At 43.0% G+C, this 13,325-nt stretch overlaps 1 protein-coding gene across 1 annotated transcript in view; it reads right to left on the bottom strand.

The window, feature by feature from the left end:
- The window catches only part of LOC114464779 (glycine receptor subunit beta-like), a 108,268-nt gene extending 103,160 nt beyond the window's left edge, over positions 1 to 5,108 (bottom strand). Inside the window, exon 1 of the mRNA XM_028449325.1 lies at positions 5,031 to 5,108. Within this exon, the coding sequence (XP_028305126.1) occupies positions 5,031 to 5,049 (19 nt within the window). The 5' untranslated portion in view covers positions 5,050 to 5,108. The remainder of the gene's footprint in view (positions 1 to 5,030) is intronic.
- Between the last annotated feature and the right edge of the window lie 8,217 nt (positions 5,109 to 13,325).

Genomic DNA, 13,325 nt, shown 5'->3' with positions numbered 1-13,325 from the left:
AACGCCTTTGGCTCTGTGCCCCATGAACTCATTTGGACTGTTTTTAGGTTCTTCCATATCCCTATCACCATCTTAACTCTAGTTAAAGCCTACTTTCAAGATTTACAGTTCTGCTTTTCAACCTCTGAGTTCACCACCTCATGGCAGCGCCTAGAAGTAGGCATTATGGCCGGATGCACTATCTCTCCTCTAGCATTCACCATGGCGATGGAGATCATCATTCGAGCCTCAAAATGGGTTGTAGGTGGACAGCGGGTCGGCTCTTGTCTGCGCCTTCCTCCCCTCAGAGCCTACATGGATGACATCACCACCCTGACCACCACCATCCCATGCACCAAGAGGCTGCTCAGGAAACTGGAGGAAAACATCAGTTGGGCCCGTATAAAGATCAAGCCATCTAAGTCACGCAGCATCTCAGTGGTGCAAGGAGTGCTTGCTGACTTGAAGTTCTTCATTGGCGATGATCCAATATCCACAGTATCTGAACAGCCAATCAAAAGCCTCGGAAGGTGCTACGATGCAAGCCTGAAGGACAGGTACCAGGTGCAACAGCTGCGCAAGGACATCAGCGCTGGCCTACAGTCCATCGATAATACTCAGCTACCTGGGAAGTTAAAGATTTGGTGCCTTCAATTTGGTCTCCTACCCCGGGTGCTGTGGCCCCTTGCAGTGTATGAAGTCCCCATCTCAACAGTAGAGAAACTGGAAAGAGGAGTCACAGCGTACATCAAAAAGTGGCTTGGACTTCCGCGATGCCTCACTAACATAGGCCTGTATCAATCAATCAATCAATCTTTATTTGTATAGCGCCAAATCATAACCAATGGTATCTCAAGGCACTTTACAGTAGAGCAGTCTTAAGGACGGACTCTTCATTTCATGGATACACACATATGCATATATACGTATATACACATACATATGTATCCCACACCCAACATGAATTCATCATGGCGGCAAGGAAAACCTTCTGTTAAGCAGCAGGAACCTTGTGTGGATCCCATTCCTATGATGAACAGCCATCCACGTTATGCTGTGTTGGGTGTGTGCAGAGGAAAGGGTCGAGACAGAGCCGCTGAGACTCTGTAACTCCACACTGAGGATCCCACGGACCTGCAAGACAAGCCAGAAGGAGTACAGGAGCAAACACACAAGGGAAGAAGCAGACATAGAGGGAGTGTTTGAGAGAGGAATGTATGGAGATGGTGTTCTCAAGTTTCCCCTCACCAGTCTCACGGAGGAGTTCAAGTGTGCTAAAACACGACTACAGATGACACTGAATGAATCCAAAGACAAAGTGGTGAAAGACAATACACCAACCTTAACTACTGGGCGCAAATGGACTCCAGCAACAGCAGTGGAGGAGGCAACATCAGCTCTCAAACATGCTGACATTGTGGGGAATGTTCAGCGCGGAAGAGGAAGCCTTGGCCTAAATACCAGCCAACCAACATGGAGCAAGGCAACTGCACCTACACGGAGGAAGATGGTGGTGGAAGAAGTACGCCGTCAGGAGGAGGCTGCAAGGTGGGCCAAGGCAGTCTCCCTTGGCAAACAGGGACAGTGGACACGGTGGGACAATGTGGAGAAGAGGAGGCTCAGCTGGAGAGAGGTGTGGGCCATGGAAGCACAGAGTCTGCGTTTCACCATCAGGGCTACTTATGATGTCCTTCCAACACCTGTCAATCTCCATCAGTGGTTTGGGGAGAACCCAGCTTGTACCCTATGCTCCAGGCCAGCCTCTCTCCGGCACATTCTAACAGGATGTAAAGCCAGTCTCACCCAAGGACGGTACACTTGGCGCCACAACCAAGTCCTAAAGAGCCTTGCGGCCGCCTTTGAGGGCATAAGATCTGCCATCAACTCCCTACCACTGCCAATAGCCAACCCCACATGGACAACTGCCTTTGTCGGTGAAGGGGTGAAACCAACCAGGAGCAGCTCGGCACCATCAGAGAGAGGCCAGCTGTGCTTAGCATGTGACTGGGCAATGCTGGTAGATATTGGCCAACAATTGGCGTTTCCTGCAGAGATCACCACCACCACCTTAAGGCCTGATCTGGTGCTTTGGTCCCGCTCCATCAAGAAGGTTTACATCATCGAGCTCACCGTACCCTGGGAGGATTCCATAGATGAGGCATATGAGCGAAAACACCTGCGCTATGCCGAACTAGCAGCAGAAGCACAACATCGCGGCTGGAATACAGAAGTCCGCCCAGTGGAGGTTGGATGCAGAGGGTTTGTAGCAACATCTACTACCAAACTACTCAGGGACCTGGGAGTCAGGGGCCAGAGCCAGCGCGCAGCCATCAAAGCTGCATCGGAGTCAGCAGAGAGAAGCAGCCAGTGGCTCTGGCTGAAGAGGAACGTACCTCTTGGGCCCCCAAATAGTGGGTTGGGGTATGTGGTTGGCTTAGGCTTGGCTCTGGGGGACAGGGCGCCCATGCCATGTGTGGGCCTGGGATGCAAGCTATGGGCTGATCACCCTGTGGCTGGCCAACTCTGGGGAGGGTGTATAGTGAATGGCCGAAACACCCTATGATCCGGAGGAACACTACTGATGATGCATCCTAGGCCCTTGCTTGCCCTGTGGGGGGATGGGTGTTCTGTTCCCTGGGTCAAGCTTTTTTCATCAACTTTTGTACGTGCTCGCACAAAAAGGTATTAACATCTTGTCCTGTGTTTTAGAATATAACTGCTATGCTGATGATACCCAACTGTATGTATCAATGAAGCCAGGTGAGACAAATCAGCTATCTAAACTTGAGGCCTGTCTAAAGGACATTAGGGCCTGGATGGACCAAAATGTTCTTCTTAACTCAGACAAGACTGAGGTCATTGTACTGGGCCCACGACACCTTAGAGAAACCTATGCTAGCCTAACTGCCCTAGATGGCATTACTCTGGCACGAAGCACAACTGTTAGAAACCTTGGGGTTCTATTTGATCAGGATTTATCCTTCAACTCTCACATAAAACAAACTTCAAGAACTGCCTTCTTTCATCTCCGTAACATTGCTAAAATCAGATCTATCCTGTCTCAGGGCGACGCCGAAAAACTAGTCCATGCTTTTGTTACCTCTAGACTGGATTATTGTAATTCTCTTTTAGCAGGCTGCCCGAGCAAGTCGCTTAAGACACTTCAGCTGGTTCAAAATGCTGCAGCACGTGTACTGACTAAAACTAGGAGAAGAGATCACATTACTCCTGTATTAGCCTCTCTGCATTGGCTTCCCATAAAATATAGAATAGAATTCAAGATTCTTCTTCTCACTTATAAAGCCCTAAATGGACAGGCACCAGTCTATCTCAAGGAGCTTGTAGTACCATACAATGCCCCCAGAACACTACGCTCTCAAAATGCTGGACTACTCGTTGTTCCATTTGTCTCTAGAAGTAGTATAGGAGGAAGAGCTTTCAGTTATCAGGCCCCACTTCTCTGGAACCATCTACCAACCACGGTTCGGGGGGCAGACACCCTCTCTACCTTTAAGGTTAGGCTCAAAACATTCCTCTTTGATAAAGCTTTTAGTTAGGAACCAGCTCATAGCTCATAGTTAAGATGCAATAGGCATAGACTGCCGGTGGGGGGGGGGGGTCTGGCACGCTCGGTTGGAGAGAGGTTGGAGAGGGCGTTAAGAGAGAGGTCATTTAGGTTAGAGAGGGACCGGAGAGGGTTCCATTCCTCTTTCAAACACTCCCTCTATGTCTGCTTCTTCCCTTGTGTGTTTGCTCCTGTTCTCCTTCTGGCTTTTGTCTTGCAGGTCCGTGGGATCCTCAGTGTGGAGTTACAGAGTCTCAACAACTCTGTCTCCACCCTTTCCTCTGCACACACCCAACACAGCATAACGTGGATGGCTGTTCATCATAGGAATGGGATCCACACAAGGTTCCTGCTGCTTAACAGAAGGTTTTCCTTGCCGCCATGATGAATTCATGTTGGGTGTGGGATACATATGTATGTGTATATACGTATATATGCATATGTGTGTATCCATAAAATGAAGAGTCCGTCCTTAAGACTGCTCTACTGTAAAGTGTCTTGAGATACCATTGGTTATGATTTGGCGCTATACAAATAAAGATTGATTGATTGATATAAACACTATAATCTTCATATAAACTCTATAAATCCTATAGTCTTTATATAAACTCTATAATCTTTATATAAACTCTTTTGTCTTTATATAAACTCTATAAACCCTATAGTCTTTATATAAACTCTATAATCTTTATATAAACTCTTTTGTCTTTATATAAACTCTATAAACCCTATAGTCTTTATATAAACTATAATCTTTATATAAACTCTTTTGTCTTTATATAAACTCTATAAACTCTTCATCTAGAAAGTCAAGCTCTTTGCTGATGATACGTTTGTGTTAAAAACAAAAAATGTTTGAGAGAATTTAAACAAAGATCTACATGATGATAGCGACAATATTACCATTAGGTGTTTCCATTACTCTTGGAAATGCACAAAATCTAAATATTTCAATAAAAACTGGAAACAGAAAAACCTGAATTTCTAAAAAAAAAACGCTCAAATATCAAGAATAAGTTTTTTATTCTTTTAGATGTTTGCATATTAAATGTTTGTCTATTGTGTGGATGATGATCCAGGAGGTAAATAATACACAGAACCTTTGGAAAGAACCATAACAAAGGATCAAAAAATGTCTCTGTTCTAATGAGAACATGTCAGCCCTGTAGTCTCATATAATATCTATACATACACATGTGAAGTATTATAAATATCTACTGTTAGAGCAGAGCATACACACGCTTAGAAAATAAAGGTCTTCATGTAACAAACGATCCCAGAGAAAGAGAGCATCATTCACACACTGATTACTGCAGCACACACACACACACACACACACACACTGAGGGGAATAAGATCGGAGCTGTGGACACTACATCACAGGGTTAGTGTGAATGTCCTGTCCTGCACACGGGACACACTCACTGACACACACACACACATACTGACACACACTCGTACTGACACACACACAGGTTAGTCCTACCTGTTCTTGCTGTGATCATGTGGTTTCTGCTGCATTACAGAGTCAGAGTGAAGTCAGTGGAGCTGCTGCGTGTCCTCTCTCTCTCTCTCTCTCTCTCTCTCTCTCTCTCTCTCTCTCTCTCTCTCTCATAGATCTACCCCCCCCCCCCATTCCTGTCCTATCCCCTGTCGGTGGGGGGGGGGGACCCACACAGGGACCTCCAGCTCATTCTTCATCACAGAACATGACCTGATGTGACTTTAGTTAATGAACAGAAGGGATTGATCACACAGCCTGATGATGATGATGATGATGATGATGATGATGATGTCAGCAGATCTCTAAGAAGTTAGCATGTTCTCTACATGTTCCCTATGCCTGTACTGACTGCAATCCTCTCTGTGTTTGGACTGAAGGTCATAGTTGTGGGTGTGGAGCCCCCCCTAACTCTCCTACACCTATCCCTCCCCCACCCCCCCAAAAAAACACACACGTACACACACACACATACACACATACACAGTGTGGATGATATTCACACACACAGAGGACAACAGTGTGTTACTCTATGATATAAACTAGTTGTAGATGTTTCAGACACTGCCCCTACAGGGAGGCAGGAGTACTGTTCATCTACCCATCACTTTGATGACCTTAATAAATCAGCAGACACCTCTGAGGAAGACTGACGGTTGGCGGTCAAACATGTCAGGAGATTAAAGTAAATTTCCTGAATAAATTTAAGCATATTATTTAAAGTCCTGCCGGTGAAGTGTGTCCATCTCAGGAACACTTAAATTCAATAGAGCTTAAAGCTGCAGTTTGTAGAATCATGAGACGCTCCCCCTCCCCCTCCTGAACTAAACTCACCAGTCTTCTTGTGCACACTGTGGAACTCTGCGACTGTTATCTCCATAGAGACTAGTAACAAATGTGTTATTTGGGAGTTTTCTGATGTTTTAGAGACATGAAAGTAGGGGCTCAGAGTCACAGCTGCTTCTCAAACACAAGCAGATGATTTGTGTCTGTTCTCTGTCTCCACCTTAGAAAATGTTTCTCTTAGTTTTACAAACTATTTATCTCATCTGTTATCTCTCTCTGACTCGGTATGTGGGGCAGACTGTGTACGGACTGAAGGCGGAGTCAGAGGAACCTCTATGACTCTGTTCCTCCTGAACACGTTTGTGCCTTTATTCTGTTTCCTCTCCACCTCAGTCTTCTTTTTTCCTCTTAATTTGGTGTGTAACTGCGGTGCAAAAAGCTGCTGGAATGTCAGAACGTCAACACACAGAGTTTTGACGAGCAGCTCGAGCAGCCAATAGAAACGCTTAAAACAGCTCATGTGATGGCTCTGTTGGTAGAAAGATCTCCTGTATTTCTAAAGCTTGTTTACAGAGACTCACTGTCCACTCAGAACACTTTGATTACAATATAATAAGATGATTATGAATTAAATTATTCTAATAGTTGCTCTATCTGTGAAATTCCACCAGTTTCTGAAAGCTAATGACTTTTTCTTTACAGCAGCTTTTACTCACACATCATGAAATGTGGGAGTAAATTGTGGAGCTTTGGGTCAGATAGTGTGAGTAGCTCAGTCATCAGGGAGGAGCTTGGAGTAGAGCCACTGCTCCTCCACATGAAGATCCAGATGAGGTGGTGCGGGCACCAGAATGAGACCCCTCCCTGGTGAGGTGTTCAGGACACGCCCCTCCAGTCGGAGACCCAGTGGAACACCCTGCAGAGGCTATAGGTCTCAGGACCACATGGTCAAGGAGAGTCTGGACCTCACTGCTATGGATGGATGGATGGATGAATGCATAACATGGATGGATGGATGAAGAAATCCTTAAAGATGTTGATTTGTTTTGATGGGGCGACCGTGGCTCAAGTGGTAGAGAGGTTGTCTTCTGATTGAGAGGTTGGGGGTTTGATCCCAGCCACACAACATTTCTCACGCTTATATTTCCCCATTCAATACTCTGTTTATTTTTTCATAATAATAAACTTTGGTCCTCATGGCTTGCCATAGTTCGAGTAACTCTGATTAACTGACTGAGATAACCAATCCATGTCTCTTTGTTCCTAAATCTAACCAACCACGACAGGCACCACACAATAATAAACCAATCAGAAACAACGTAAGGCGGGTCTTGATGAGCCTTCTCTTACCAGTAACTTTCACACACAACACGCGTTGAGTGGTCGACATGCTTTCAGAAAGAAAGAACATCTCTATTTTGTTGCTGTGTGTGTGTGTTAGTTTACTCTTCTAAAAAACTAACATGTGTATGTCTGTGTTAGACATTAACTTAAATGAATTAAAACTCTTAATCAGCTACTAGCAGTGTTATGATCACTGTTAGTAGCTAAATTACACTTGTAGGTTATATCATCATAAATACATAGTAAATGAAACAAATGTCTGATCTAATGTTCATTTGAACTGTTCTTATGATTATTATTGTATGTAATAGTGTATTTCTATAGACATTGATTCAATGAAAAATGACTTGATATTTGAATGTTTTTTACATGATGATCTTTTTAATGACGTCCTTTCTGTTGCAGACAAGGAGAGCTGAGGTAAAGGTAGCACTGCCTTGGGCCACAGTGTTTTAAGTGGGAGCCTCTGTCATCATCAACATCTGTGATAAACACCTACAACATGAGACATGTCCCCAGATCAATGATGGACAGTTGTTGATATGAAATATTGATTAATAAATGGATATTGTCAAAGTTCTTGTTAGTTTTCATTTGTAATTTGTGGTTGATTAAAACTATCATTAGGAGGACACAGTGCAGGGAGAGCTGCTGGTATGGAGGTGATGACATCATTCTGAAGGTAGAAATCAACGTTAAAACAAAGTCATGTTAAAAAATGACTTTATTTATTTATCGGAACGCATCATGTCACTAAAGTCTCACTCTGTCATTTTCTGAAACTTGGCAGCCCTGGCCTAGCATGTTAGCTCAGTCCCATTGGTTGATTAGCACCTAGCATGTTAGCTCAGTCCCATTGGTTGATTAGCACCTAGCATGTTAGCTCAGTCCCATTGGTTGATTAGCACCTAGCATGTTAGCTCAGTCCCACTGGTTAATTAACTCCTAGCATGTTAGCTCAGTCCCATTGGTTGATTAGCACCTAGCATGTTAGCTCAGTCCCATTGGTTGATTAGCACCTAGCATGTTAGCTCAGTCCAATTGGTTGATTAGGAACTAGCACGTTACCTCAGTCCCATTGGTTGATTAGCCCCTAGCACGTTAGTTAAGTCCCATTGGTTGATTAGCGCCTAGCATGTTAGCTCAGTCCTATTTGTTGATTAGCACCTAGCATGTTAGCTCAGTCCCATTTGTTGATTAGCGCCTAGCACGTTAGTTAAGTCCCATTGGTTGATTAGCGCCTAGCATGTTAGCTCAGTCCTATTTGTTGATTAGCGCCTAGCACGCTAGTTAAGTCCCATTGGTTGATTAGTGCCTAGCATGTTAGCTCAGTCCCATTTGTTGATTAGCACCTAGCATGTTAGCTCAGTCCCATTTGTTGATTAGCGCCTAGCACGTTAGTTAAGTCCCATTGGTTGATTAGCGCCTAGCATGTTAGCTCAGTCCTATTTGTTGATTAGCGCCTAGCACGTTAGTTAAGTCCCATTGGTTGATTAGTGCCTAGCATGTTAGCTCAGTCCCATTGGTTGATTAGCACCTAGCATGTTAGCTCAGTCCCATTGGTTGATTAGCACCTAGCATGTTAGCTCAGTCCCATTGGTTGATTAGCACCTAGCATGTTAGCTCAGTCCCACTGGTTAATTAACTCCTAGCATGTTAGCTCAGTCCCATTGGTTGATTAGCACCTAGCATGTTAGCTCAGTCCCATTGGTTGATTAGCACCTAGCATTTTAGCTCAGTCCCATTGGTGGATTAGCACCTAGCATGTTAGCTCAGTCCCATTGGTTGATAAACTCCTAGCATGTTAGCTCAGTCCCATTGGTTGATTAGCACCTAGCATGTTAGCTCAGTCCAATTGGTTGATTAGGAACTAGCACGTTACCTCAGTCCCATTGGTTGATTAGCCCCTAGCACGTTAGTTAAGTCCCATTGGTTGATTAGCGCCTAGCATGTTAGCTCAGTCCTATTTGTTGATTAGCACCTAGCATGTTAGCTCAGTCCCATTTGTTGATTAGCGCCTAGCACGTTAGTTAAGTCCCATTGGTTGATTAGCGCCTAGCATGTTAGCTCAGTCCTATTTGTTGATTAGCGCCTAGCACGCTAGTTAAGTCCCATTGGTTGATTAGTGCCTAGCATGTTAGCTCAGTCCCATTTGTTGATTAGCACCTAGCATGTTAGCTCAGTCCCATTTGTTGATTAGCGCCTAGCACGTTAGTTAAGTCCCATTGGTTGATTAGCGCCTAGCATGTTAGCTCAGTCCTATTTGTTGATTAGCGCCTAGCACGTTAGTTAAGTCCCATTGGTTGATTAGTGCCTAGCATGTTAGCTCAGTTCCATTTGTTGATTAGCGTCTAGCATGTTAGCGCAGTCCCATTGGTTGATTAGCGCCTAGCACGTTAGCTCAGTCCCATGATTATTGAGCCACGAAAAGAGGAGTGTGCAGCACACACCACTATTCATAGATGAGACAGAGGTGGAAAGGGTGAAAACCTTTAAATTCCTCGGAACCCACATCAGTGAGGATCTCACCTGGTCTCACAACACACATCAGAACATTAAAAAAGCCCAGCAGCGACTGTACTTCTTAAGGAGGCTGGGGAAATTTGGCATGTCATCCAAAATCCTCAGCAACTTCTATAGATGTACAGTGGAAAGCATCCTTACCAATTCCATCACAGTCTGGTACGGAAACTGCACAGCCCGGGACAGGAAGGCTCTCCAGCGGGTGATAAAATCTGCACAGTACATCGCGGGAGCTGCCTTCCCCTCACTACAGGACATTTACGACGCCAGGGTCACAAAAAGAGCCCTGAACATCATCAGGGACCACACTCACCCACAACACAGACTCTTCACTCTCCTGCCATCAGGCAGGCGCTATAGGAGCCTGAAATCCAGGACCACCAGACTGACAAACAGCTTCTACCCACAGGCCATCAGGCTTGTGAACAACTCTCTCACAAAGCCCCCTGCCCTACCACCCCACCACACCACTGATTAAACTGCTGGACTGTGAAAACCATTTGCACTACTGCATTGTAATAACTGTTATTTTGACAATTGCACTAATGCCATTCCCCTGCAAATCTGCAACAACGCACGATCGCACTTTAGAATCAAAATGTGTATACTGCTACTCTGCCACTCACATGCTCACTTTATATTTTGTATATTCTGTAAATTTTATATTTTATTATTAGTATTATTATAGTCTAGTATTTTAGTATTCTTAGTATTTAGTATTATTAGTTATCTTTAATTGGGAATAGTTGGGTTCTTTTAATCTACCTCTTCATTTTGTTTGCTTTTTTTTTTACTTTGAAAGGGAGGACTCGCAAAATAAGATTTTCATTGTGTGGTGCAACTGTCTGGTTTTACTGTGCATATGACAATAAATATCTTGAATCTTGAATTTGTTGATTAGCGCCAACATGTTAGCTCAGTCCCACTGGTGTGTGAATGAGCTGATATTGTAAAGCTTTGGGACTACTTCAGTGTGAGAATAAAGAAATATAAATCAAGTCTATGTACATGAGGCAGAGAGAAGACTGAAATCTAAGATGGTTTAAAGTAGGGGTCACCAAGCTTTCTGAAACCATGAGCTGCTTCATAGCTACTGTATAGTCTGAAGGGCTATAATTTTAAAAACGAGCTTCTTAAAGGCAGGGTAGGTCATTTTCGTAAAAAATGTAACATTTGTAAAATTCACCTTCCGTTTGTGTGATTACATCATATTATATATATAACATACAACACATACACCAAATCTGCAGCCTTTAAAAACATTTGTCACCATGTTTAAGTGAAAATAAACATTTAAAGATGGTTAATTTAATACTAAAACTTAATCACGTGTTGCAGTATTTAACTCTACTAAATACATCTGTCATATTTATCTTTGTGAGTTTGAATCCTGGAAAGTGAATCAGATTTTAGATGGAGCTCATTGGTGACTTGAGCTGCTGAGGGCCCCTCACATGGTCTACCTGAGGGCCACTGGCACAGTGTTGGTGACCGCTGGTTTAAAGAGACTAAATAACAGTGGATTTACTGTATTTAATAAATATAATCAGGAAGTCTCCTGATGAGCAAAGCTCCATAGTGAAGGTTCACAGGGATTAGAACCTAAAGGAGGAACAGGAGAACAAACTCAGACTGTAGAAAAGTTAGATTAGTTAAATATGTAGATGAATAAATGTTTGTTCTCTGTAACTACTCTTTACTCTGGGAACATTAATGTGAATGGATGATTGTAATGTGGGATCCTCAGTGTGGAGTTACAGAGTCTCAACAACTCTGTCTCCACCCTTTCCTCTGCACACACCCAACACAGCATAACGTGGATGGCTGTTCATCATAGGAATGGGATCCACACAAGGTTCCTGCTGCTTAACAGAAGGTTTTCCTTGCCGCCATGATGAATTCATGTTGGGTGTGGGATACATATGTATGTGTATATACGTATATATGCATATGTGTGTATCCATAAAATGAAGAGTCCGTCCTTAAGACTGCTCTACTGTAAAGTGTCTTGAGATACCATTGGTTATGATTTGACGCTATACAAATAAAGATTGATTGATTGATTGATTGATTGATTAATGTGGGAGGTTTTACAGTGACGTGCTGTGACCACTAGGGTAGGGCTGGCAGGGCGTTGCTAATGGAGACCACCAATGTCAATTTCACATGTTTCTGCTGGTGATAGTGTTGATCTATCAAAATCAACATCATAAACACCATTAAAGAAACATAAACATTATTTAATATAGCCTCCATACTCTCCAACAACATATATCTCATGACACGACAGCACATCTGTTGTTTGTGTTGGAAACACAGAAACAGAGAAAATGACAACAACTCAGAACTCAGTGAGGATCATCCACAAAGTCAATCCTTCCTTTTGTTCCATTCACTGTAGAAAGAACCAACAATGTTCTGACCTTACCTTTGCTGAAGGTCTGGTAGCTCAGGTGTTGGTCTCCATCTTTTAAAAGGTGTTGTTTTTTCTCTAAACAAAGTTTATTTATCGTCTCTAGCGCTGTCATCGTGACTGTAGTGTAATCCCGCACACTAGCTAGAGAACGTAGCAGCAGTGGTCACATCAATTCACTAATGCACTGTGAACGTACGTATAGCATTTAGCATAGCATAGCTCTTTACGCTGCCTTTGGACATAAATGGTTTTCATCTTGGGGACCTGACTGAGCATGTGCAAACACAAAAACACGCTATGGGAACAGAGGCAGAGCAGCAATGGGCTTTTGGGAGGGGGTGTGGCCTCCTCCTGGCTCCTCCTCCTCCTCCTCACAGCAGAGTGAGACTGCGCAGCGTCTCTGCTGTACGACGAACTAGTGATGTTTAGTAATTTAGGCTATGAAACGCACAAAATGCTGACACTTTCAAACTTATAAGTACTGTAGGCTATTGGAAATGGAAAACTAATTTATAATTTTATTATAATTAAAACAAAATAACAATTCACCCTTGGGTAGGAACTGCCACCTTGACTGCATATCACTGGAGGTTTTAGTACTCGAGTACAGAGCAAAGGTAGGCAACTTTTATCACAGCAGGGCCACATAGAAGTGGTGTATCTAATCTGAGGGTCACATGATCAACATTCATGTCAGCATTAGAATAAATAACCAATATGTTTTTGTCATTTCATGTGTTTTTGGTGCAATTTATTGTTCGGTTTTGTTTTTTGTGGTTGTTTTGTTGAATTTATTTCTCATGTTGATTTGTAAATTTATGATTTTCAGTCTGTTAGCTTAGCTTTGTGTGTGTCCGTCCGTACACGTGGATATTTCTCTACATCTCTTCCAGTTTTTCTTTAAATGAACATCTATGTCTTGACTTTAACTTATTTCTTCATGTAGAGTGGACACCTCCCGTCTCCATGACAACAGACAGAATAAAGCTGAGTCAGCATGGGACCATTAATATAGTGTATATTAATGATTATTTAAAGTTGTGTGAGCGTTTTTTTTGTAGGAGATGTTTCAGGGACAGATTATTATTATACATAATAAAGGTGAATACATTGAGTCAACTATGATTTCTAATCTTTGTTATAAACAACATTCATTTTTAAAACTTATAAACAATAACTTATTTGTCATTATTTGAGTTTGACAAGGTCAG

This window comes from Gouania willdenowi, chromosome 1, assembly GCF_900634775.1.
Source record: "Gouania willdenowi chromosome 1, fGouWil2.1, whole genome shotgun sequence".
NCBI classification, from domain to species: Eukaryota; Metazoa; Chordata; class Actinopteri; order Blenniiformes; family Gobiesocidae; genus Gouania; species Gouania willdenowi.
Note: the sequence above shows the minus strand (reverse complement) of the source record. Positions and strands in the feature narration are given on the sequence as shown.